This window comes from Schistocerca americana, chromosome 5 (genome assembly GCF_021461395.2).
Source record: "Schistocerca americana isolate TAMUIC-IGC-003095 chromosome 5, iqSchAmer2.1, whole genome shotgun sequence".
Classification (NCBI taxonomy): Eukaryota; Metazoa; Arthropoda; class Insecta; order Orthoptera; family Acrididae; genus Schistocerca; species Schistocerca americana.
The window spans coordinates 177,118,323-177,142,900 of record NC_060123.1 but is presented as its reverse complement, the minus strand read 5'-3'; the positions used below and the strand labels follow the sequence as shown (position 1 = coordinate 177,142,900).

Genomic DNA, 24,578 nt, shown 5'->3' with positions numbered 1-24,578 from the left:
GTTGAAAGAGAAGTCACAACACAAGAAAACTACAGTGAAATGGAGGAAGACCTACAAGGATTGACACCTGACGCTCAGATAGGCTGTTCACCCTCAACTTAAGCAACCTCTAATGTAGCACATAAATACAGTACTACGGAAAGGATATATTGCTACTCACCACATAGAGGAGATGTTGAGTCGCAGACAGGTAGAATGTGTGTGTGTGTGTGTGTGTGTGTGTGTGTGTGTGTGTGTGTGTGTGTGTTTTGTTGATTTCTGACAAAGGCCCTGTTGGCTGAAAGCTCACTTTCCAATGGTCTTTTTTTTTGTTGTGCCTATGTGTGACTCAGCATATCCGCTATATGGTGAGTAGCAACTATCCTTTTTATAATATTGTTACATTCCATGGAAATATTGAGTGGATTTCTGCTGATACAGATTTAACAACAATGATCTTTTTTTACCCTGAGCTGTTGTACATATCATCTTACCTCACATTCATAGCCATTACTGCGCTTCACGCAGTCTGCATTCGCATCACACCTTGTGGAATCAGGACATACACCAGGGGCTAGGTGACAGCCCATTGTCTGGTTTCCTATATAACCTGGATTGCATTCCCCACACTGGAAGGAGCCCTGCAATAAAAAATAATATTTTCATTGTGTTTTTTACATTTCTTAAAAATAAGTAAATACTATTGCCTAATGAACCTAGTCACATTTTTTGTAGGGAATACATTTAACTACTACATCACAAGAGGACTGTCTCAATGGGAACATTACACACTTGTTGGTTGATAAAAAAAGAGATCTAGCAGAGCTAATGAATAGGCAAGTTTCCTTTTTTACCAGTGGTGGAAATATTTTACCGGATTTGTGAAGATTGTAGAAAAGAGGAAGTTTTGCCAGATGCTGTGGCAGTTTGTTCTGACTATTTAAAATTATCATTAAGGATTATACTCAGATCTCTTTGATGGAGTACCACTGAGTAGAATGGGAGTCTTTCCTTCAAAAAACATTGATCAGATGGCATGCATCTGAAGTGACTGTAATACTGTAATCTGATGTTCACATTACATTTCAATGGTCTACTGCTGGGCTCCGCACACCTCCCCTCCCAGCCCCCCACGTCCCCCCCCCCCCCCCCCCACTCGCACACAAACACAACACAAATAAACAAACCAAGAAATGAATGAAAAAAATCTTTTTTTATCTTGTTGTAGATGCATAATTTTTTTATTACTTTATAGTAATTGTTTTGATTTAGCACACTTGCCTGTGTGTTAGTGCAGACAGAATTGGGTACACAACCACCATTGTTACCATCTGCACATTCATCAATGTCCACACAGCGCTGTCGCCGTTGGTATGCTTCATCCAGTCCAAAGCCTTCCCAGCCAGCACTTCCAGTCATGCCTTTCGGGCAAGGACCACAGCGGAAACCTCCAGGTAGGTTGTAGCACCTGGCATGCGGATCACATGGTTCTGCCAGGTCACACTGTAATAACAAAATTATTACAAATGTGCTGACTGACAGTATGTAGAGTGGTATAGTTCACTATTTTACAAAATACCATAAACTGAGTTTTTAGGTACTGTGTCAGCAACAGGTAACAGAATGAAACAACTCAAGATATTAGAGCTTTATACAGAGTGCTTCAACAGATCTAATTAATCTACAATAATGAAAATTGGTAACTGCTGTAAACAAATGTATGAAATTATTTACTTTTTCTCTCTTTCTCATCATAGTATTGCTGGGATAAAAATATTTCCATTGTTATTCCAGATTTTACTGCTCACAGAAGCTAAGGATTGTGATAATATTTTATCTAGAAAGATTTTATGATTTTGAAACTGCCAGTCACTTTTTAAAGATCACATAACAAAACCAAAGAAATGACAGAAAAAAACTGAAGACTGACCATAAAAGGCCATAAATGTACTATGTAAAAAATGGAAAAAAATCTTTATAATTAATGACAAGAAAAAGCAACTACATAAAAAATTATGTGAATAAATGGAAAGCAAAGTAGAAGAGAAAGGGTAGCAAGATAGGACATGGAGGGCAAAACAAATCAGCAAACAAAATAACAGACAAGTAGATAGAAGGGCAGTACATTCATTCAGTCTTCATGTCCTGCAGATCTCATCATAAAGGACACCATTCAGAGATGTAGAACAAGTGACAGTACACATTAATAAAAAGAAAAACTGTCAGAAAGAGCTTTAATAACTCATTATTGTCAAACTGATGCACATTATTTGTACTTATTCAAACTAAATTTAACACAGTAGAATTTATAACTGATCCAGTGCTTCAATAAACAGCAGATTCTCCTCTCTCATATTAAACACTTGCCATTTGTCTCTCATTCTTGGCTTAATATCTACATTTGTGAGCTATTCCTCTCATGACCCGTGTTTACTAATTACTCAAAGAGTGTACAAGAGAAATGTCAGCACTTGTATTGTAATTAGGCTACAGTGATATCAAATTACAACTACAGAGCTAATCATACAACAACAATTTGGAATTTATTTTTCTGTTTTCTGTTGCTTTTGTGTAATTCACAGTTCAACTGAAACTGATTTTTATTGTTAGCAAGAAATACAAATGTGTTGTAAGAACTGAGGCCTAAGGTATATTTTTTATCTTATTTAAATTCATAGGATTCTCAGTTTATTCCTTTGTATCAGTGGGAGCTAGTTGAATATTTTTGCACCATAATTTAAAATTATGTTCTGAACCATAGGTAAGGAAGCACAAAGTATGCTGAAATTACTTTTTTCTGTTATTATTGTGTTTGTGTAAATTGCAATGAAACTTAAACTGAATTTTATTGTTAGCAAAAAATGCTGTTGAGGATTGAATCTACTGAGAAGAGAGTGCAAAAAAAGAAAACTCCTTGAAGAGATCTCACAATATTTGCAGTTATCTACTTCAAACAGCATTCTTATCACTTGCATTATCTAAAATAATGCTTTTTGAGCCACTGTGGCTCTCTGGTTGTTGATTCTCCACTTAAGTGCATGGTTTGTCCCTGAGGGTGTGGCAGATGGGTATTAGCGTGCTCTGGCAGTGATTGGAGGGAATCAGAAAGTTAAGTCCCGATTGCGATGAAAAAATCAACATGGAGAGGAAGCGGATTGCTTTGTGGTTGGGGGCAGAGAGAGAGAAAGGGGAGCTGCTTGTTTGCCATGAATCCAGCAGTTAGTACCTTATGTCACTGAAGTACTGCTGTTGGTTTCGGTAAGATTGCTACATGTGGAGCCAAAGTCACATGTTTAGGTAAAGTTGATTGCTTCTGTTTCTAGTGACATAAGATCTTACCTCTGACTTATACCTGCAGTGGACTTGTCTCTAACATAATAGCAAACTTCTGAATAAATCATTAGTTGTATGCTGCAAAGGGTAAAGAAAGTGGGTGGTATGTTTGTCTGTTCCTGTGCAGTGACGTCAAGTGATTTGTCATTCTATTAAATTTCTGCTTGTCATATGCTGCCATTTATGTGCTTCTCCTGCTCAGAAGCCCCTTGTGGACAATTATTGTATGTAACATTTAATATAATAGATTAAGTGTTGTATGCATTCAATTACTCCAAATTCATAAATCTTGGCATTTGTACAGCTCTGCAGTAAGCCAGGACAATAATCAAATCTGGTCATTTAAGTGTTTTTAAAGTTTGGTTTTGAATTTATATTTGTATATTGTACTACACTAGGTCAGATGATCTCACATGGGGTTAAATTTAATGTTTTATTCTATCTGCCTTTGTGTGGAAGCATAACTTCATATTAATTATAATATGGTTCATGTGTATTCACGTGAAAGCACATATTTCTTCTCAGCTTTTGGTTTGAATTTGTGGTCATTTGTAAGTCAGTGGGTCGGGCTGGCAAAACTGCTGAGCCCTAGCCCAGACTGGTGGTTGAGCATCTTGTGATCACCTTTCTCTATGCATTTCCTTTCCTGTTTGGTGTTTTGTGGCCAGCCGGATGCAATATGACTATGATGCAGATGAGCTTTGCCCACACAAGAGGTTCCATGGTCCTGGGTTCGATCGCAGAACTTGTATCCAAGCCATGCTATCATCCGGGAGTTCTGAGATAGAAGTTAAGTTACTTTTTGGATGTTTTTCAGATATTTTGGCACCAGCCACTAGAGTCCAAGCACCGAAAGAGTCTGCTAGTCCTAATGTATCAAGAGACCAATCAATATTATCGCCATTAGTTTTTGTACCCTTATTGGGCCCACTGTTTACCTTGTTCTTTCCCTTTGTGGCAGTTGTACTGGCGATCTTATTATCCTGTTGATTTAATAGCAATGTAACATTCATGTACTGCTGAGTGTTTGTATACCAGAAATTGTTCCGCCTTGCTGCTTATGCTATCATAAGTTTAGACCTTACTTTGTTCTGTAAAGAGGTTGAAGCCTTAAGTTCTAATTTTTTCTGATAAAATTCTTTTCTAGATTCTTACCAAAGATTAAATTAACATTATAATTATAGTTAATAAATTGTTTTTTTTTTTAATTTTTTTATTGGGATTTAAGTACTTTATATGTCGACTGATTGTTTCTTAACTCAGAGCATGCAAAATCTTTGTTCATATTTATTAATATTGTAAAATTGTTTGATGACCATTTTGCCAAAGATATTTAATCACTGAGTGAATTGTTAAATTGTGTAATACAAGGGTGAATGAAGGTTTGTAAATCCCTGGTCCAGCCCTTCCCAAAATTCCTGCTAGTCACTATTCACTTTCTTTATTTTTGCCATTATCACACTCTGGTTTTCTGTTATGAAGACTGATCTACAGAGTATCATGTAATGAACTTAGCTTCAGATCATTTATGATTTTCTTTTGAGAATTCTACATCAAAATTAAACTGATAGATAGCTAGCAAGTTACTCTATCACTTCTATACATAATAATGTTTATTTTTGAAACTAATGAGTGTTGATATGTAGACAGTTCCTGATGGAGTAAATCTAATGCAGCTATAATGAGGCTCTATGAAAACAGGGGCGGGGGGCTGTGTGGAGGGGAGCACTACCCCAGAAGTCAGTACCACTACAAGGGGCCCGGATGTCTCTGTTATAAAGTAGTGGAAAGGTCACATGGGGCACTCAATTATGCCGTGTGGATTTCTTTCTTTTGCGAGTTTTCCTCCTTTTCATAATACTGAGTTCACTGCTATACTGTAAAATAAAGGAAGACATTTCACAGCTCACAAAGGGCACTTGCTGACAACAAGGATTTTTGCCAGAATGATTTTCTGCTAGCCAGTAGAGAAAAGTGTACATCCTCTGTCACAAGTCCCATTTAAATTTTGTGCTTTTATTATGCTGCATGAAGAACTGTGATAGGTCAACAAAGCATGTTATTTATTAGAATGTTGAAAGAAAATTTGACAAGCTATTGGCACTTTTAAGTACTAATCTGGAACATAAACACACCAGAATATGAAATTGTATTCCTCTCCCTGAGAGGCAAGCTGTGATGCCTCAGTCAAGTACACAACTGAAAACTACTTGTTAGAATACATTTCTTTGCTGTTAAAAAGGAGCATAATTTGAAAAAGGTCCTGGAAAACTAAATTAAAACACAATAAATTACTTTTACCTATCTCAGCAAGTTAAAACTACCCCCTTTTCACCCAGTCAACCACAATACAAATGAATCTAAAAACAAAGATGATGAGACTTACCAAACAAAAGCGCTGGCAGGTCGATAGACACACAAACAAACACAAACATACACACAAAATTCTAGCTTTCGCAACCAATGGTTTTTAGATGTATTTTTCCCACGTGGAATGTTTCCCTCTATTATATTCATAACAATACAAATGAAAATATTCAATACTGATATGAATTAATGCATTCCACTAACACTAATGAAAAGCACCTGAAATCGCATGTACTTATGTTTCCTTTAACAAAAGAATATCTATCTGTTATTAGATGCAGGACTTGTATCAGCTGAGGCTTATGAGAGTTCAGCAAGGGAATATATTGAATGATCACACTGTAAATTCTTCCAAAGCAGGTGATCCATTCTTGTGTTTTTCAGCTATGTATCCTGAACCAGAGGATTGTTCATTGCTCTACTAACACAAGTAATATTTGACAGTGAATAATTGAGTTCAGAACTCACCACTTATGTCAAATGGAATATTGATTTTCTCAGACTTCTTTCTAACCTTCCTATGTGTCAAGCCAATAAGCCACCTGACAAGGTCTGAGTAACAGGCAGGAATGTATGTGGTGATCAGTCCCTGCTCCTTGGTATTCATTACTACAAATAGCAGACACAGCACCTTCATGGTGTGTGAAACACCATGTTTTACTGCACTGTTGGCCAAAAAATGCAACCCAATTTTGATGCCTCTTTATGTATAAAAATGTCTTCTATCAGTTGTCTTTCTTGCATGGCCTCTGCATTTCCTTCATTCCAGTCCATCCTAGGTCTACTTATTATCTGCCTTCCTGGATGTCTCCATGCACCCCACACTTTCTGAGGTATTCTGTCACCATCCATACATCTCATGAGCAGAGAAACCAGCACAAAGGACATGAACAGTTGAGACTTTTTTCTTTAGCTTCCAATGAAGGAAACTCTCAACACCAAATGATTAAGATTCTAATCTATCTTATACCATCTTTGCTATTGTTGCAGATTCTTCAGATTTTTTTTATTTTCATTTGTTTTTTAGTGAAAAGGTTCATGGGTCGATATGAAAATGTGAAACAGCATGTCCCATTCTAAAGGAAGTGTCACTTTCTCTCTCTCTCTCTCTCTCTCTCTCTCTCTCTCTCTTTCTCTCTCTTTTTTTACATAAATAGTGCTCTGTAAGACAAATAATTCTAAAGCCAGTACAAGAACTTGTCTGATTTGCCTTCATATTACAATGAATGAAACAACACTTTGGATCTGCAATCCTTATGGCACTGAACTAATTTATGCCATTAAAGAAACATTCCTTAAGCAGAACAGCTCTTAATGACTTCATCCACAAAAGAAAAATGATAAACATTGTGGTTATTCTTAATAACTATTGCCAATGCTCAATACTGTTTGCTTTCACGTATAATATCAATTTTGCTGTGAAGCCACCTTTATTCAATGGCAGCTGTTTGTTAATCATATCATAAGTGACAATCACTGGTGTAAAATAGACATGTTTCAGACCTTACGATTCTATGAAATGCAATAAAAGTGATAATGGAAAACCTTTGGTAGAATATGAATAATGGAAAAAGTAAATGGCTCAACTGTATGTTACCTTCATTTCTTCTATTATTCAAATGCTTTAAATGGGAAGATAATCTAGTATTATCAACTATATTGTGTATAATGATATGCCTCACCTCATCAACATCCACACACAAACTTCCATTACCAGTGAGTCCCACTGGGCATGCTCCACAACGGAAGTATGGAGGCTCTTCCCAGTTGACACAATGCACACCTGAAGTAGCAATAGAAAACATGAAAGTTTATTTATCATGCATTAAGTTATACTAAAGTAAGTAAAGGAATAATTTGCTTTGGTTGGTTCATTTATCTTAGTCTACTTCTCTTCACACCAGTAATTGTTCCAAGTACAAAGTGTTCCACCTCTGTGTTTACTATGAGTTATTCTGGAAGATTTGTTTTTAATCGTATGATGATTTTATACAATATACAGTTGATATAAGGCAAATGGTTTTATACAATATACATATGATATAAGACAAGATTAAACTTTAGAGTCCATGTTTTTCAACCAGTTAATTAAGCTGGGTGTGAGAGTGAACAAGTCATCGGGAATTCCAGGGTATGAATGAAGTGGACTGCATTGGACTAAATGTTCAATTGTCTGCTCTTCTTGATTACATTCACACATCGGTGAACTGATCCAGCCCCATTTGTACCTGAAGTAGCTACAACAACCATGTCCAGTCCTTAACCTGTTGAGGTGGCACCAAAGTTTCCTCGGTAGGTCAAAACCTTTTGGCTTCTTTGTGGGATCAAGGTGATGGGCTCTTGTTCCCAATGTTTTTGTTGACCATTCATGCTTCCAGCTTCCAGTTAGATCAAAACCATCCACAATGAGTTGTCCTGCAGTAACACTTGCTGGTCTTTTTGATCGCAACCATTGCTGTAGCGGATGACAGAATTCCTGGTGCAGTGGTAGAGAAGGTGATGCATAGATTTTCTTGGCCCCCTCATTAGAGCTTGTTTCTGACTTAAGTGAGGTGGAGGGATGTGATTCAGTACAGGTAACCAGTGGCATGGGGTTGATTTGAAGGAACCAGTAATGCAGCGCATTGTGTCGTTAAGTTTTGTGTCTACCTTCACACGACTGATGCCAGTTAAACGCAGACAGTCAACAGAGGTTCCCCAGGTGGTACCACTGAGCTTATGTAGTATGTTGTTTCTTGCAGCAACTTTATGAGAAAGCTTGATGATGTGCTCTTTGTAGCTCAGGGTTCTATCTAGAGTGATTCCGAGATATTTTGGGAAAGGATTGCACCTCAACATTTGTCCATTGAGCAGAACTCTTGGTTTGTAGTTCACCACACGACTCGCTAGATAGAAACAAGAGACTTCAGTTTTTCATGTGCTTGGGATCAATCTCCAGGTCTTAAAGAAAGTTGACATCTTCTCCAGATCCTCCGTAAGAATTCGTTCACCATCTTCGAAATTATTGCTCTGTGCTACCAGTTCAGTGTCATCAGCATAGATGAATTTAGTTGATATTGTGGTTGGTAAATCATTAATGTATAAATTGAATAGTGATGGGGCTAAAACAGATCCCTGTGGTAGTCAATTATTTAGTTTCTGTTTGTGGTTTTTAAAGCTGCCTAGAAACTCTTCAAATTGCCTTTCACTAAGCATGCTGGATATTAGATCCACAATTTCTCGACTTGGTACAACTTGCAGTAGCTTGTAGATCAGTCCCTGTCGGGCAAGAACTTGATCGGTTCAGCTGCGTCCTTGCCTGAAGCCAGCTTGTTCAGGAGGGGTAGCAGCCTCTGGAAGATGCATCTGCTGTATATATTGCAAGAAATATCTTTGTATTTTGCCTCATGCCCACATGAGGAGAGGGGGCAAGAAAAAATGGTGGGAGAAGGCAGTACATGATTAGGACAGGGGAGGAGTGGTGTGGACAGAAGAGAGAAGGGGAAAGGTAAAATGAGACAGTCGGAAACAAGTTTATGCCAGGGAGATTGCCAGAGTGCAGGATATGCTGGAGAGACAAATCCCATCTGCATGGTTCAGAGAAAATTGTGCTAGAAGGGAGTATCCAAATGGCTCACACAGTGAAGCAGCTGTTGAAGTAATTTGTGCTGTGGTGTGCAGCATGCTCAACTATTGACTTGTCGAGTTTGTGGGTTGTCACAGTCTGGCGGGTCCATTCATGTAAGTAGACTTGTCATCCTTACATAGAATTCAGTACAGTAACTGCTGCACACCTCATACACAGCATGGCTGATTGGACACATGGTCCTGCTTTTTGTTTTACAAGAAATCCCTGTGATTTTGGCAGGGCATAGTGGGTGAGTGTATGGGGCAGGTCTTGCACCTGGGCCGACCAAGGGGGACTGACCCGTGGGGTGCAGGGTGGTGAGTAGGACTCAGATGGACAAGGGTATTCTGCAGGTTGAGTGGGTGGCAGAACATTACTTTAGGTGATGCAGATAGGAATTTGGGTAGGCAAGACAAGAGCAGATGAGAGATAGTCAATGCACTGATGAAGAATGTGGTTGAGCTTTTCAGGGCCAGGGCAATACTGAGTGGTCAGGGGAGTACTGGCTGGTGGCTGGTTAAGAGGAGGATATGACATGGGAGGTCCGTTTATGGATGGACTGGATAAGATACTGTCCTTCAATAAATGTTCTGGTAAGGTTATTGGTATATTTTGAAATCTCCATCTTTCACTGCAGATGCAAAATCCACAGACAGTGAGGGGTGTAAGGAAGAGACTTTTTGACATGGAACAGGTAAAAGCTGTTAAAGTGGAGCTCTGTTGGTGGCTGGTGTGGTTGATATGAACAGACATATTGAGTCTGTCATGTACCTTACTCCATGAAACACTCTGCAGATGTTTGGAATTTAATGCAGCACACAGTTTCGAGCTCAGGAACTGTATGCTGTCATATGACTGGAAACAGGTCATTGCTCCATGAATACTGTGACTTGGCTAAAAGCCAAGGGGAAACTTAAGTCATTACATTTATTGAGAACATGCAGCTCCACTGTGTAATATAATGATGATTAGCATACTCCTGTACAAAATATTCCACAGGTAAAAATCTCATGTTCTATGGAGTGGTAAATCCTTTCATTATGCTGGCAAGTTGAAGACTTGAAAGGAGAAATGGATAGGTTGAAATACGATGTACTGTGAATCAGTGAAGTATGGTGACAGAAAGAATAGAATTTTGTGTCTGTTGAGGAGAGATTTGTCAACACTAAATCAAACAGGGATAATGCAGGAATAAGTCTTATAACGAACAAGAAAATAGGAATGTGGGTGAACAGGGCCTGTTTGAGAATATTTTTCCACACAAGCAATAAACCATTGCCCCATCTCCCCCCATTTGCCACTCAGGATCTTTAAAAATAAATATAAATCTTGTGAGCATGGAACTGGATTATTCTCAGAACTAATTATGATACATCCTGCATACAAATTTTGCACTAGGGATGCCTAAGGTGCCCTCTCAGCTTGGTACCCCAAATAGCCACTTGTTATCTACTATGAACAATTAAGTATCATATCTAAGTTAGAAATGAAGTTGTGAAGCCCTACAGTAGTAAAAGTAAATAGGCCTATTAGCTCTGCAGATGACAAAGTAAAATAAATTATTCCACAAGTTAATGAAGACAAAAATACCTCCCTTTCATAACCTTAAACTCTCAAAACTGCAGTTTGATTTCTCAACAAGTTGCACATGACTTTTTGTGCCCTGTATTTTATCCCTGTTATCTTCAGAATTTCAGACAGTATATTACTGTCAACATTGCAAAAGCTTTTTCTTAATCTAAAAATGCTACAAATGTTGGTTTACCTTTCTTCAATCTATCTTCTAAGATAAGTCGTAGGGTCAGCATGGCCTTGTGTTTTCCTGCATTTACAAGTATTTCCATCCTTCTGTAGATAATTTGTGTTACTATTTTTCAACCATGACATATTAATCTAGTGGTCTGGTAATACTCATACTTTTGTGATTGTTACATATTTTGACAAAAATTAACTGTAATACACTCTATGGACATCAAAGTTACCAGGGATGAAACACACAGAATGAAAGGGTATCAACAAATTGTTCAGAAACCAGATTCCAGTTCTAAGAATCAAAGGGCATGGAAGGGAGGTAGAAACTGAGAAGGGAGTCATGCAGGGTTTTAGTGTGTTCCCAATGTTATTGATACTGTACACTGAACAAGCAGTGAAGGAAGTTAAGCAGAAATATGGAAACGAAGAAGATAAAGTCTTTAAAGTTTGCCGGCTTCATAATTCTATCAGAGATGGCAAAATGCTTGGAAGATCAGTGGAACAAAATGGATACTGAAGTGTGATGAAAGGAGATTACAAGTACCTACATAAGAGGAAAACAAGGGGACTTGGATTGAGTGTAGTTGCATTAAGTCAAGTGATACTGAAGGAGGTAAATTAGGAAATGCGATGCTGAAAGGGCAACAAAACAATTGACAAGAGCAAATGTAAGGAAGATATACTGTAATAAGTAAACTGACAATAGCATGAAATGTATTTGAGAAGAAATCTGCTAACAGTGAATATAAATTTGTGTTAGGAATTATTTTCTGAAAGTACATGTTTGCAGAGCAATCTTATTTGGAAGTGAAACGTGTGATAAACAGTACAAACAACAAGAGATTGGGAGATTCTGAAATCCAAGTTCTTTGTGATGATCATGATTTTGTCTTTTTGATATTGATATTTAGTGTTACTGAGTTACTATGCTGTAGGTCACTGGGGATTGGCATTGCACCATCATCATAGCAGATGGTGATGATCCAGTTTCAGTTCTACTTATTTTCCATTTACATGTACTCCAAAGCCTTTTCAATCATTGCATCTGCATAAAGGTTGAAGTAAAAGTGGAGATAGCATGCTTCCCTGCTTCAGTTTGATTAAAGTTGCCACCTTAATTTGGTTTTAAGTTTTCTTCCCTCCATTACCAAATTAACTACTTCATGATGCCTATTCTCCATATCTTACAGATGTATTATTAGAGTAGCAGAAACAATCCAATTCCAAAACCAACTTTCCCCTGTTTAAATAAAAAAATGACTTCACCTGGATGACAGGGGTTTGAATCACAGCTTCCCCGAGGTTTGCATCTCTGACCATCACCTGTGTAGCCTCGTGGACATGAGCCGCACCGGAAACCCTCTACTGTGTCTACACATTGAACACCTGAAAACAAGATTTTTACCTTATTTCTAGTATTCAAGTGATGGACAAATAATATTAAGCAATGTATAATGATGGTTTACTGTTAGTACAGCATAGATATCAATTTTCTAAGATTTGCTATCTTTAATTGTGTGTGCCAGATTTGTTTCACATCCCCAAAGGTTCTTTTTCTTGATGAGGTACACATCTACATCTACATCTGCACACGTGAGGTGCATCACAGAGGATACTTCCAGCTGTGCCAATTTTTTGGTTTCCTTTCCATTCCATTCACATATGGAGTGTGGGAAGAATGATTGTCTGAATGCCTCTGTACATGCAGTAATCTTTCTAATCTTATCCTCATGATCCCCATGTGAGTTATATGTAGGGGATTGTAGTATACCCCATAGAGTCATCTTTTAATACCGGTTCTTGAAACTTTGCTAATCGACTTTCTTGGGATACTTTACGTTTATCTTCAAGGGTCTTCTAGTCCAGTTCCTTCAGTAAATCTGTGACACTCTCCCAAGGATCAAACAAACCTGTGACCATTCATTGTGTCCTCTGTATATGTTCAATTAGTCCTATTTGGTACGAATCCCACACACTTGAGCAATGTTCTGGAACTGGGTGCACGAATGAAGAGTAAGCTATCTCCTTTGCAGACTGATCGCACTTTCACAGTATTCTACCAATAAACTGAAGTTTACCATATGCTTTACACATGACATATTTGTATGAGTTTGTGACGAAGCAAGCTGGGATATTTTTACTTCCCCTCTTGTTTTGCCATCTGCCTCCTTAAATTTGTTTTTTTCACTATAAACTAATTACCATTAACATACATGAGTATAATCTGCATTTTCATAAAGGGCCTGAATTTTGGTCCCTAGACAGTCAGTCCATGGCCGAGTTTCAGACAAGAAACCTGTATTGGTTAGATACTTGGCAGTATGTGGCAGCACAATGCACCTAATATGAAAAACATGTGATTTTGGGGGTGTTCGGATACTTTTGATCACACAGTGTATGTAAGATATTTTAAAATATACTGAAACTTTATAATTACATTTTATTAGCCTTATTCATGTACTGAGCGAGGTGGCGCAGTGGTTAGACACTGGACTCGCATTCGGGAGGACAATGGTTCAATCCCAGGTCTGGCCATCCTGATTTAGGTTTTCCGTGATTTCCCTAAATTGCTCCAGGCAAATGCCAGGATGGTTCCTTTCAAAGGGCACGGCCGACTTCCTTCCCCGTCCTTCCCTAATCTGATGAAACTGATGACCTCGCTATCCCCCCAAACAACCCAACCCTTATCCATGTAACCTGTATATGGTACATGATGATGATCATGATACCATCAGAAAAATGATAATAATAATAATAATAATAGCTTTCAGAATATAAGAGTTAAAAGTAAAGAGATGTTTGCAAATATCAGTTATTGTTTAACAGCTTATATTATGCAAGGTCAAAAAATAAAAATAATTTACTTTTCCCAGAAACAAATACTAGATATACACAATATACAAAATTTCTTACTGTCCAAGGTGAAAATAAATCTCAAATAGAATCTACAAACTGATAAAAGGGGGAAAAAGTTAAATGTATTTTATTTTTGTTACAAGTATGAACAATTTGCCAACATGTGGACACACTACCAGCAAATTCTGACTGCATTTGACCATTTAGTGTCTCATGGGACAATTTAAATAATATAGGAATTAATACTGAAGTATATATTGTGCAGAAGTACAGTACAGGAGTACTGTGGGAAGCTGGTAATGAAACCTCACTCAGACACTTAGACAAACACATATTTTCTCATGCCATTATATTGTATTCTTAATGTTATTTACTTTCAGAAATAAATCTTAGATTAAATAAGCTGTTACACACACACACACACACACACACACACATATATATATATATAAAAACAAAGATGATGTGACTTACCAAATGAAAGTGCTGGCAGGTCGACAGACACAAACAAACACAAACATACACACAAAATTCAAGCTTTCGCAACAAACTGTTGCCTCATCAGGAAAGAGGGACGGAGAGGGAAAGACGAAAGGAAGTGGGTTTTAAGGGAGAGGGTAAGGAGTCATTCCAATCCCGGGAGCGGAAAGACTTACCTTAGGGGGAAAAAAGGACGGGTATACACTCGCACACACACACATATCCATCCACACATATACAGACACATGCAGACATATTTAAAGACTAACTGGAGATCTGGTATGAAAAAATGCGAAAAAGTGTTGGTTAAGTTGATCCTGTGGTGAACTTGGGTTGGTAGACAGCGATGTGCATGAAGGTTAGGTGGTTGTGTTGCCGCTAAAACACGTTAAAGGACGGAGAAATTCGGGAAAATTTCGAAAAAAACGTGTAAATGTATTAAAAGGCGTGGTGTTGTGGTGAAAGATTACGAAAATGGGGCTAACAATTGTAAATAATGACGTTAAAACCTGTGGAGAGCGGCTAAAAATGATCAGTGATGTACGAAAAACGGAAGTGGAAATAAAGTAAAAGTTATTAGAACTAGCCGAAATGGTTGTTTAATACGTGAAGGCAGCTGTTATTGAACTAGAAACGGTTAACGGTATTGTCGAAAGCGCGAAATAAAAATTTTTTGGTTATGGTTTGGCAGTGGGTTACGTATTATAGAGTATATATAGGCGGGATAAATTTGTATTACGGTAAAAAGGGAAGGTGAATAGAAAGTGAGACTACTGGTAAACGCAGAAAGAGAAAATAAAGAGAAAATAAGACGACAGGAAAGATTTCAAGATGCAACAGCGACAATAACAAACGTAATTGTTGGGTTCAAATTAATGATATGGTTATAATAGAGGGAAACATTCCACATAGGAAATATATATCTAAAAACAAAGATGATGTGACTTACCAAATGAAAGTGCTGGCAGGTCGACAGACACAAACAAACACAAACATACACACAAAATTCAAGCTTTCGCAACAAACTGTTGCCTCATCAGGAAAGAGGGAAGGAGAGGGAAAGACGAAAGGAAGTGGGTTTTAAGGGAGAGGGTAAGGAGTCATTCCAATCCCGGGAGCGGAAAGACTTACCTTAGGGGGAAAAAAGGACGGGTATACACTCGCACACACACACATATCCATCCACACATATACAGACACATGCAGACATATTTAAAGACGATAAATATGTCTGCATGTGTCTGTATATGTGTGGATGGATATGTGTGTGTGTGCGAGTGTATACCCGTCCTTTTTTCCCCCTAAGGTAAGTCTTTCCGCTCCCGGGATTGGAATGACTCCTTACCCTCTCCCTTAAAACCCACTTCCTTTCGTCTTTCCCTCTCCTTCCCTCTTTCCTGATGAGGCAACAGTTTGTTGCGAAAGCTTGAATTTTGTGTGTATGTTTATGTCTGTCGACCTGCCAGCACTTTCATTTGGTAAGTCACATCATCTTTGTTTTTAGATATATATTTCCTATGTGGAATGTTTCCCTCTATTATAACCATATATATATATATATATATATATATATATATATATATATATATATAGAGAGAGAGAGAGAGAGAGAGAGAGAGAGAGGGAAACATTCCACGTGGGAAAAATTATATATAAAGACAAAGATGAGGTGACTTACCGAACGAAAGCGATGGCAGGTCGATAGACACACAAACAAACACAAACATACATACAAAATTCAAGCTTTCGCAACAAACTATTGCTTCATCAGGAAAGAGGGAAGGAGAGGGAAAGACGAAAGGAAGTGGGTGAATTTTGAGGTTTTGGAGGGAGTGGAGCTGGAAGTGGGAGATGGAGTAGATGGGAGAGACTGGGTTTGTGTGCAATGAGAGGTGGTTGAGGTTTGCTGGAAAGGTTGTGAAGGGTGAGTGAGTTGCCTTTCCGGAGGTGGGAAACCAGGAGATTGGATAGTTTTTTGAGGTGGAGGGTGGCATGCTGTTCTAATTTACGGTTGGCCTGTAGGAGGATGCTCTGAACAGCCGGTGTGGATGTGGGAGAGGAAAGATTAAGGACTTTTATTAAGGATAGGAGTTGACGGGTGTGTTCATTGGCTGAGTTGATGTGTAGGTGAAGGATTAGGTGGGTGAGGGCAATGGATTGTTCAGTTTGGAACTGGTATAGGGACTGATGGAAGGAACGGTTGCAGCCAGAGATGGGAACTTTAAGTGTGAGGCCTTTGGGGGTAATGCCAAATGTCAGACAAGCCTGAGAAAATAGAATATGGGAGCGTAATCTGGCTAGGGCAAAGGCATGTTTGCAGAGGGAATGTAAATAAAACTTAATGGGGTCGTTGTGGGGGTGTTGTGAGGGTGACTTGGTATTAGAAGGTGGAAAGTGTAACATGAGGTGAAATGAAAATAAAAATATATGGGGAGAGATAAAGGTGAACCGGAAAGTAACTGGAGATCTGGAATGAAAAGAGGCGTTAAGGTGTTGGTTACAGCTGGGCTATGTTGGACTTGGGTTGGTAAACAACGATGTGCATAAAGGTTAAGTGGTTGTGTTGCCGCCAAAACACGTTAAAGAACGGAGAAATTCGGGATAATTTCGTAAAAACTGCGTGTAGTATATTAAAAGGAGTGGTTTTGTGGTGGCAGATTATGAAAATGAGGCTAACAATTGTCTGACTCGTCTTTCCCTCTCCTTCCCTCTTTCCTGATGAGGCAACAGTTTGTTGCGAAAGCTTGAATTTTGTGTGTATGTTTGTGTTTCTTTGTGTGTCTATCGACCTGCCAGCGCTTTTGTTCGGTAGGTCACCTCATCTTTGTTATATATATATATATATATATATATATATATATATATATATATATATATAAAACAAAGATGATGTGACTTACCATACGAAAGTGCTGGCAGGTCGATAGAAACACAAACAGACACATACATACACACAAAATTCAAGCTTTCGCAACAAACTGTTGCCTCATCAGGAAAGAGGGAAGGAGAGGGAAAGACGAAAGGAAGTGGGTTTTAAGGGAGAGGGTAAGGAGTCATTCCAATCCCGGGAGCGGAAAGACTTACCTTAGGGGGAAAAAAGGACGGGTATACACTCACACACACACACACACATATCCATCCACACATATACAGACACAAGCAGACATATTCAAAGGCAAAGAGTTTGGGCAGAGATGTCAGTCAAGGTGGAAGTGCAGAGGCAAAGATGTTGTTGAATGACAGGTGAGGTATGAGTGACGGCAACTTGAAATTAGCGGAGATTGAGGCCTGGTGGATAACGGGAAGAGAGGATATATTGAAGGGCAAGTTCCCATCTCTGGAGTTCGGATACATTGGTGTTAGTGGGAAGTATCCAGATAACCCGGACGGTGTAACACTGTGCCAAGATGTGCTGGCCGTGCACCAAGGCATGTTTAGCCACAGGGTGATCCTCATTACCAACAAAGACTGTCTGCCTGTGACCATTCATGCGAATGGACAGCTTATTGCTGGTCATTCCCACATAGAATGCGTCACAGTGTAGGCAGGTCAGTTGGTAAACCACGTGGTTGCTTTCACACGTGGCTCTGCCTTTGATCGTGTACACCATCCGGGTTACAGAACTGGAGTAGGTGGTGGTGGGAGGGTGCATGGGACAGGTTTTACACTGGCGGCGGTTACAAGGGTAGGAGCCAGAGGGTAGGGAAGGTGGTTTGGGGATTTCATAGGGATGAACTAAGAGGTTACGAAGGTTAGGTGGATGGCGGAAAGACACTCTTGGTGAAGTGGGGAGGATTTCATGGAGGATGGATCTCATTTCAGGGCAGGATTTGAGGAAGTCGTATCCCTGCTGGAGAGCCACATTCAGAGTCTGATCCAGTCCCGGAAAGTATCCTGTCACAAGTGGGGCACTTTTGTGGTTCTTCTGTGGGAGGTTCTGGGTTTGAGGGGATGAAGAAGTGGCTCTGGTTATTTGCTTCTGTACCTGGTCAGGAGGGTAGTTGCGGGATGCGAAAGCTGTTATCAGGTTGTTGGTGTAATGCTTCAGGGATTCCGGACTGGAGCAGATTCGTTTGCCACGAAGACCTAGGCTGTAGGTAAGGGACCGTTTGATGTGGACTGGGTGGCAGCTGTCGTAATGGAGGTACTGTTGCTTGTTGGTGGGTTTGATGTGGACGGACGTGTGAAACTGGCTATTGGACAGATGGAGGTCAACATCAAGGAAAGTGGCATGGGATTTGGAGTACGACCAGGTGAATCTGATGGAACCAAAGGAGTTGAGGTTGGAGAGGAAATTCTGGAGTTCTTCTTCGCTGTGAGTCCAGATCATGAAGATGTCATCAATAAATCTGTACCAAACTTTGGGTTGGCAGGCCTGGGTAACCAAGAAGGCTTCCTCTAAGCGACCAATGAATAGGTTGGCGTATGAGGGAGCCATTCTGGTACCCATGGCTGTTCCCTTTAATTGTTGGTATGTCTGGCCTTCAAAAGTGAAGAAGTTGTGGGTCAGGATGAAGCTGGCTAAGGTAATGAGGAAAGAGGTTTTAGGTAGGGTGGCAGGTGATTGGCGTGAAAGGAAAGTACAATTTTATCCCGCCTATATATACTCAATAATACGTAACCCACTTCCAAACCATAACCAAATAATTCTTATTTTCCGCTTTCAACACTACCGCTGCTATGAAATCCACCATTTCTAGTTCAATAACAGCTGCTTTCACGTATTAAACAACCATTTCGGCTAGTTCTAATAACTTTTACTTTATTTCCACTTCCGTTTTTCGCACATCACTGATCATTTTTAGCCGCTCCCCACAGGTTTTAACGTCATTATTCACATTTGTTAGCCCCATTTTTGTAATCTTTCACCACAACACCACTCCTTTTAATACATTTACACGTTTTTTCGAAATTTTCCCGAATTTCTCCGTCCTTTAACGTGTTTTAGCGGCAACACAACCACCTAATCTTCATGCACATCGCTGTCTACCAACCCAAGTTCACCACAGGATCAACTTAACCAACACTTTTTCGCCTTTTTTCATACCAGATCTCCAGTTACTTTTTAGTTCACCCTTATCTCTCCCCATATATTTTTATCTTTCATTTTCATTTCAACCTCATGTTACACTTTCCACCTTCTAATACCATGTCACCCTCACAACACCCCCACAACGACCCCATTAAGTTTTATTTACATTCCCTCCGCAAACATGCCTTCACCCTAGCCCGATTACGCTCGCATATTTTATTTTCTCAGGCTTGTCTGACATTTGGCATAACCCCCAAAGGCCTCACACTTAAAGATCCCATCTCTGGCTGCAACCCTTCTTTCCATCAGTCCCTATACCAGTTCCAAACTGAACAATCCATTGCCCTCACCCACCTAATCCTTCACCTACACATCAACTCAGCCAATGAACACACCCGTCAACTCCTATCCTTAATAAAAGTCCTCAATATTTCCTCTCCCACATCCACACCGGCTATTCAGAGCATCCTCCTACAGGCCAACCGCAAATTAGAACAGCATGCCACCCTTCACCTCAATAAACTATCCAATCTCCTGGTTTCCCACCTCCGGAAAGGCAACTCACTCACCCTTCACAACCTTTCCAGCAAACCTCAACCACCTCTCATTGCACACAAACCCAGTCTCTCCCATCTACTCAGTCTCCCACTTCCAGCTCCACTCCCTCCAAAACCTCAAAATTCCAAGCAACACAATCTGGCACCACAACACCCTAATTCAGTAGTTAACCTTTCCTCCAAACCTCTCTCCCAATCCGAAACCTCTGTCCTATCCAAAGGCCTCACCTTCAGCCCCACTCTCAGATTCAACCAAACAGCCCTCGTCAAAGATTTACTGTCCTACACTCGTACTCTCTGCTGGAAGTATCACTTTGCCACGAAGATAAATGATCCTAATCCTACCCCTAATGATCCAACTCCCCAAGACACTATCCAAATTGAACCCTGCCTGGAACAGTTCCGTCCTCCGTCACAGCGGGACCCACCTCCTCTTCCTCAAAATCACCCTCTCCAAACCTTCCAGGAATTTCTGACTTCCAGCCTTGCCTCTCAGTCCTTCTTAAGAAACCTTAATCCTACTCCCAACATCACCACTGCTGAAGCCCAGGCTATCCGTGATCTGAAGGCTGACCGGTCCATCATCATTCTTCCGGCGGACAAGTGTTCCACGACGGTGGTACTTGATCGTCGGGAGTATGTGGCTGAGGGACTGCGTCAGCTTTCAGACAACACCACATACAAAGTTTGCCAAGGTAATCCCATTCCTGATGTCCAGGCGGAGCTTCAAGGAATCCTCAGAACCTTAGGCCCCCTACAAAACCTTTCACCTGACTCCATCAACCTCCTGACCCCACCGACACCCCGCACCCCTACCTTCTACCTTCTTCCTAAAATTAACAAACCCAATCATCCCGGCCGCCCCATTGTAGCTGGTTACCAAGCCCCCATAGAACGTATCTCTGCCTACGTAGATCAACACCTTCAACCCATTACGTGCAGTCTCCCATCCTTCATCAAAGACACCAACCACTTTCTCGAACGCCTGGAATCCTTACCCAATCCGTTACCCCCAGAAACCATCCTTGTAACCATTGATGCCACTTCCTTATACACAAATATCCCGCACGTCCAGGGCCTCGCTGCGATGGAGCACTTCCTTTCACGCCGATCACCTGCCACCCTACCTAAAACTTCTTTCCTCATTACCTTAGCCAGCTTCATCCTGACCCACAACTTCTTCACTTTTGAAGGCCAGACATACCAACAATTAAAGGGAACAGCTATGGGTACCAGGATGGCCCCTTCGTACGCCAACCTATTCATGGGTCGCTTAGAGGAAGCCTTCTTGGTTACCCAGGCCTGCCAACCCAAAGTTTGGTACAGATTTATTGATGACATCTTCATGATCTGGACTCACAGTGAAGAAGAACTCCAGAATTTCCTCTCCAACCTCAACTCCTTTGGTTCCATCAGATTCACCTGGTCGTACTCCAAATCCCATGCCACTTTCCTTGATGTTGACCTCCACCTGTCCAATGGCCAGCTTCACACGTCCGTCCACATCAAACCCACCAACAAGCAACAGTACCTCCATTACGACAGCTGCCACCCATTCCACATCAAACGGTCCCTTCCCTACAGCCTAGGTCTTCGTGGCAAACGAATCTGCTCCAGTCCGGAATCCCTGAAGCATTACACCAACAACCTGACAAAAGCTTTCACATCCCGCAACTACCCTCCCGACCAGGTACAGAAGCAAATAACCAGAGCCACTTCCTCATCCTCTCAAACCCAGAACCTCCCACAAAGAACCGCAAAAGTGCCCCACTTGTGACAGGATACTTTCCGGGACTGGATCAGATTCTGAATGTGGCTCTCCAGCAGGGATACGACTTCCTCAAATCCTGCCCTGAAATGAGATCCATCCTTCATGAAATCCTCCCCACTCCACCAAGAGTGTCTTTCCGCCGTCCACCTAACCTTCGTAACCTCTTAGTTCATCCCTATGAAATCCCCAAACAACCTTCCCTACCCTCTGGCTCCTACCCTTGTAACCGCCCCCGGTGTAAAACCTGTCCCATGCACCCTCCCACCACCACCTACTCCAGTCCTGTAACTCGGAAGGTGTACACGATCAAAGGCAGAGCCACGTGTGAAAGCACCCACGTGATCTACCAACTGACCTGCCTACACTGTGATGCATTCTATGTGGGAATGACCAGCAACAAACTGTCCATTCGCATGAATGGACACAGGCAGACAGTGTTTGTTGGTAATGAGGATCACCCTGTGGCTAAACATGCCTTGGTGCACGGCCAGCACATCTTGGCACAGTGTTACACCGTCCGGGTTATCTGGATACTTCCCACTAACACCAACCTATCCGAACTCCGGAGATGGGAACTCGCTCTTCAATATATCCTCTCTTCCCGTTATCCACCAGGCCTCAATCTCCGCTAATTTCAAGTTGCCGCCACTCATACCTCACCTGTCATTCAACAACATCTTTGCCTCTGCACTTCTGCCTCGACTGACATCTCTGCCCAAACTCTTTGTCTTTAAATATGTCTGCTTGTGTCTGTATGTGTGGATGGATATGTGCGTGTATGCGAGTGTATACCTGTCCTTTTTTCCCCCTAAGGTAAGTCTTTCCGCTCCCGGGATTGGAATGACTCCTTACCCTCTCCCTTAAAACCCACTTCCTTTCGTCTTCCCCTCTCCTTCCCTCTTTCCTGATGAGGCAACAGTTTGTTGCGAAAGCTTGAATTTTGTGTGTATGTTTGTGTTTGTTTGTGTGTCTATCGACCTGCCAGCACTTTCGTTCGGTAAGTCACCTCATCTTTGATTTTATATATAATTTTTCCCACGTGGAATGTTTCCTTCTATTTTTTTAATATATATATATATATATATATATATATATATATATATATATATATATATATATATATATATATATATATCAGTATGGTTTTCCTTTTTTTAAGTATGGTATGAGAATCTCTGGTAGAATTTACAGTATATATAAACAGAGGTGTTGAGTCACCAAAATGCACACAAACATGACTAAAAATTTGGCTGTCTTTTGGATGAATCTTTTTCTGAGCCGTGGAGTGGAGAGGGGAGATAGGTGGCTGGGAGTGGAAGGAATTTTGAGGAAGGGAAGCTGGCAGTTGGGAGGTAGATAGCAGTTGCATAAGAAAGGAATGTGGGTATGAGTGGCAGCAGATGCGTAGCATAGAAATATCTCACAGGTACCACCACAAGTGAATCCATGCAGTGCACAATGATGGAGATGTGACAGTGCCGAGGAGGAATGGATTGGGGTGGGTGACAGAACAGAAGAAGGGGAGACTGTTAGGAAGAGGGTATGGGTAAATGATGAGTGAAAGGTGACATTGTGGAGGTGGGTATGAGACAGGGTGCTCCCAGAGATTAAGACCAGGAGGATTATGGGAATGAAGGATGAGTTGCAAAGGTAACAACCATATATGCAATTTAGAGATACCATTTAGGAGGGGAGGATCTAGATGGTACACACTGTGAAATAGCCATTGAAGTCAAGCATATTGTGCTTAGCAGCATGTTCCACCACTGGGTGATCAGCCTTGTACTTGGCGAGTTTGCTGGTGCCCATTCATTCGGGTGGTCACAGTTGGTGGTTATGGCCACATAAAATGCTGCACAGAAAAGGCAGCAAAGTTCATATATGACATGACTGCTTTCATAGGAGGCCCTGCTTCTGATGAGATAGGATAATCCTATGACAAAACTGGAGTGGAGTGTGCTGGCTGGGTGTACCAGTTAGGTCTTGTGTTTGGGTCTTAAACTTGGGTACAACCTATGTGGCAAGGGTTTGGATGTGGTTGTGGATCAGGGATGTATCAGAATATGGATTGGGTGGGCAGCAAGTGGTGGGAAGGGTTGTGGGTAGGATGTTCCTTGTTTCTGGGCACAATAGTAGTCAGTAGCTCTGATGAAGGATATGGCTCAGTAATTCCGGCCCAAGGAATACTTACTTGTGAGGAAGGTGCTCCCGCGCAGCTGGTTCTTGGGGATGGTGGGAAGATCAGAAGTGTGTGAGCATATGATACAAGAAATCTGTCTGCTGGCATCCCCCATGCCCATGATCTTGCCACTTCTGAACCCTTTCTCAATATCCTTCTGGCTCTAGATCCAGCATCTCATTTCTTCTACATCTAACTAATTACACCATCATACATAAATGTTTCTCCTTTGAGGGGATGATATACAAATAGTTCCAAGGTGTGGTCCTCTCATGGCACCTTCCTATACCAACCAGTTTATGAGGCATCTAGAGGAAACCTTCCGAACTTCCGAAAACTCCAAACGTCTTGTCTGGTTTGGGGTCAGTGATGAGATCATGATTTGAACCCAGGGCCAAGACACCCTAATGTCATTTCTCTACAGCCTCAACACCTTCTGATCCAAGTGGTCCTCATCAGCCCAATGGGCCACTTTCCTTGACATTGAGCTCCACCTCCCTGATGGCTCCATCCCTATATCTCTGTTCATATCGTATTCACTAACCATCAATAGTACCTGCATTTTGACAGCTGTCATCCCTCCCAGACTAAAAACTTGCTCCCTTTTATCTGGCAATCTGTGGGCAGCGCATCTACAAGGACAAGAACCCCCAGCTTGCTATGCT

The 24,578-nt window shown here is 40.8% G+C and overlaps 1 protein-coding gene across 1 annotated transcript in view; it reads right to left on the bottom strand.

Moving 5' to 3' along the window:
• The window catches only part of LOC124615417 (cartilage oligomeric matrix protein), a 394,327-nt gene that overhangs the window by 66,319 nt on the left and 303,430 nt on the right, over positions 1-24,578 (bottom strand). The window contains exons 9-12 of the mRNA XM_047143289.1: positions 12,305-12,424; positions 7,362-7,462; positions 1,261-1,482; positions 474-620 (exon numbers count right to left, since the gene is read on the bottom strand). Coding sequence (XP_046999245.1) covers positions 474-620; positions 1,261-1,482; positions 7,362-7,462; positions 12,305-12,424 — 590 coding nt within the window. The remainder of the gene's footprint in view (positions 1-473; positions 621-1,260; positions 1,483-7,361; positions 7,463-12,304; positions 12,425-24,578) is intronic.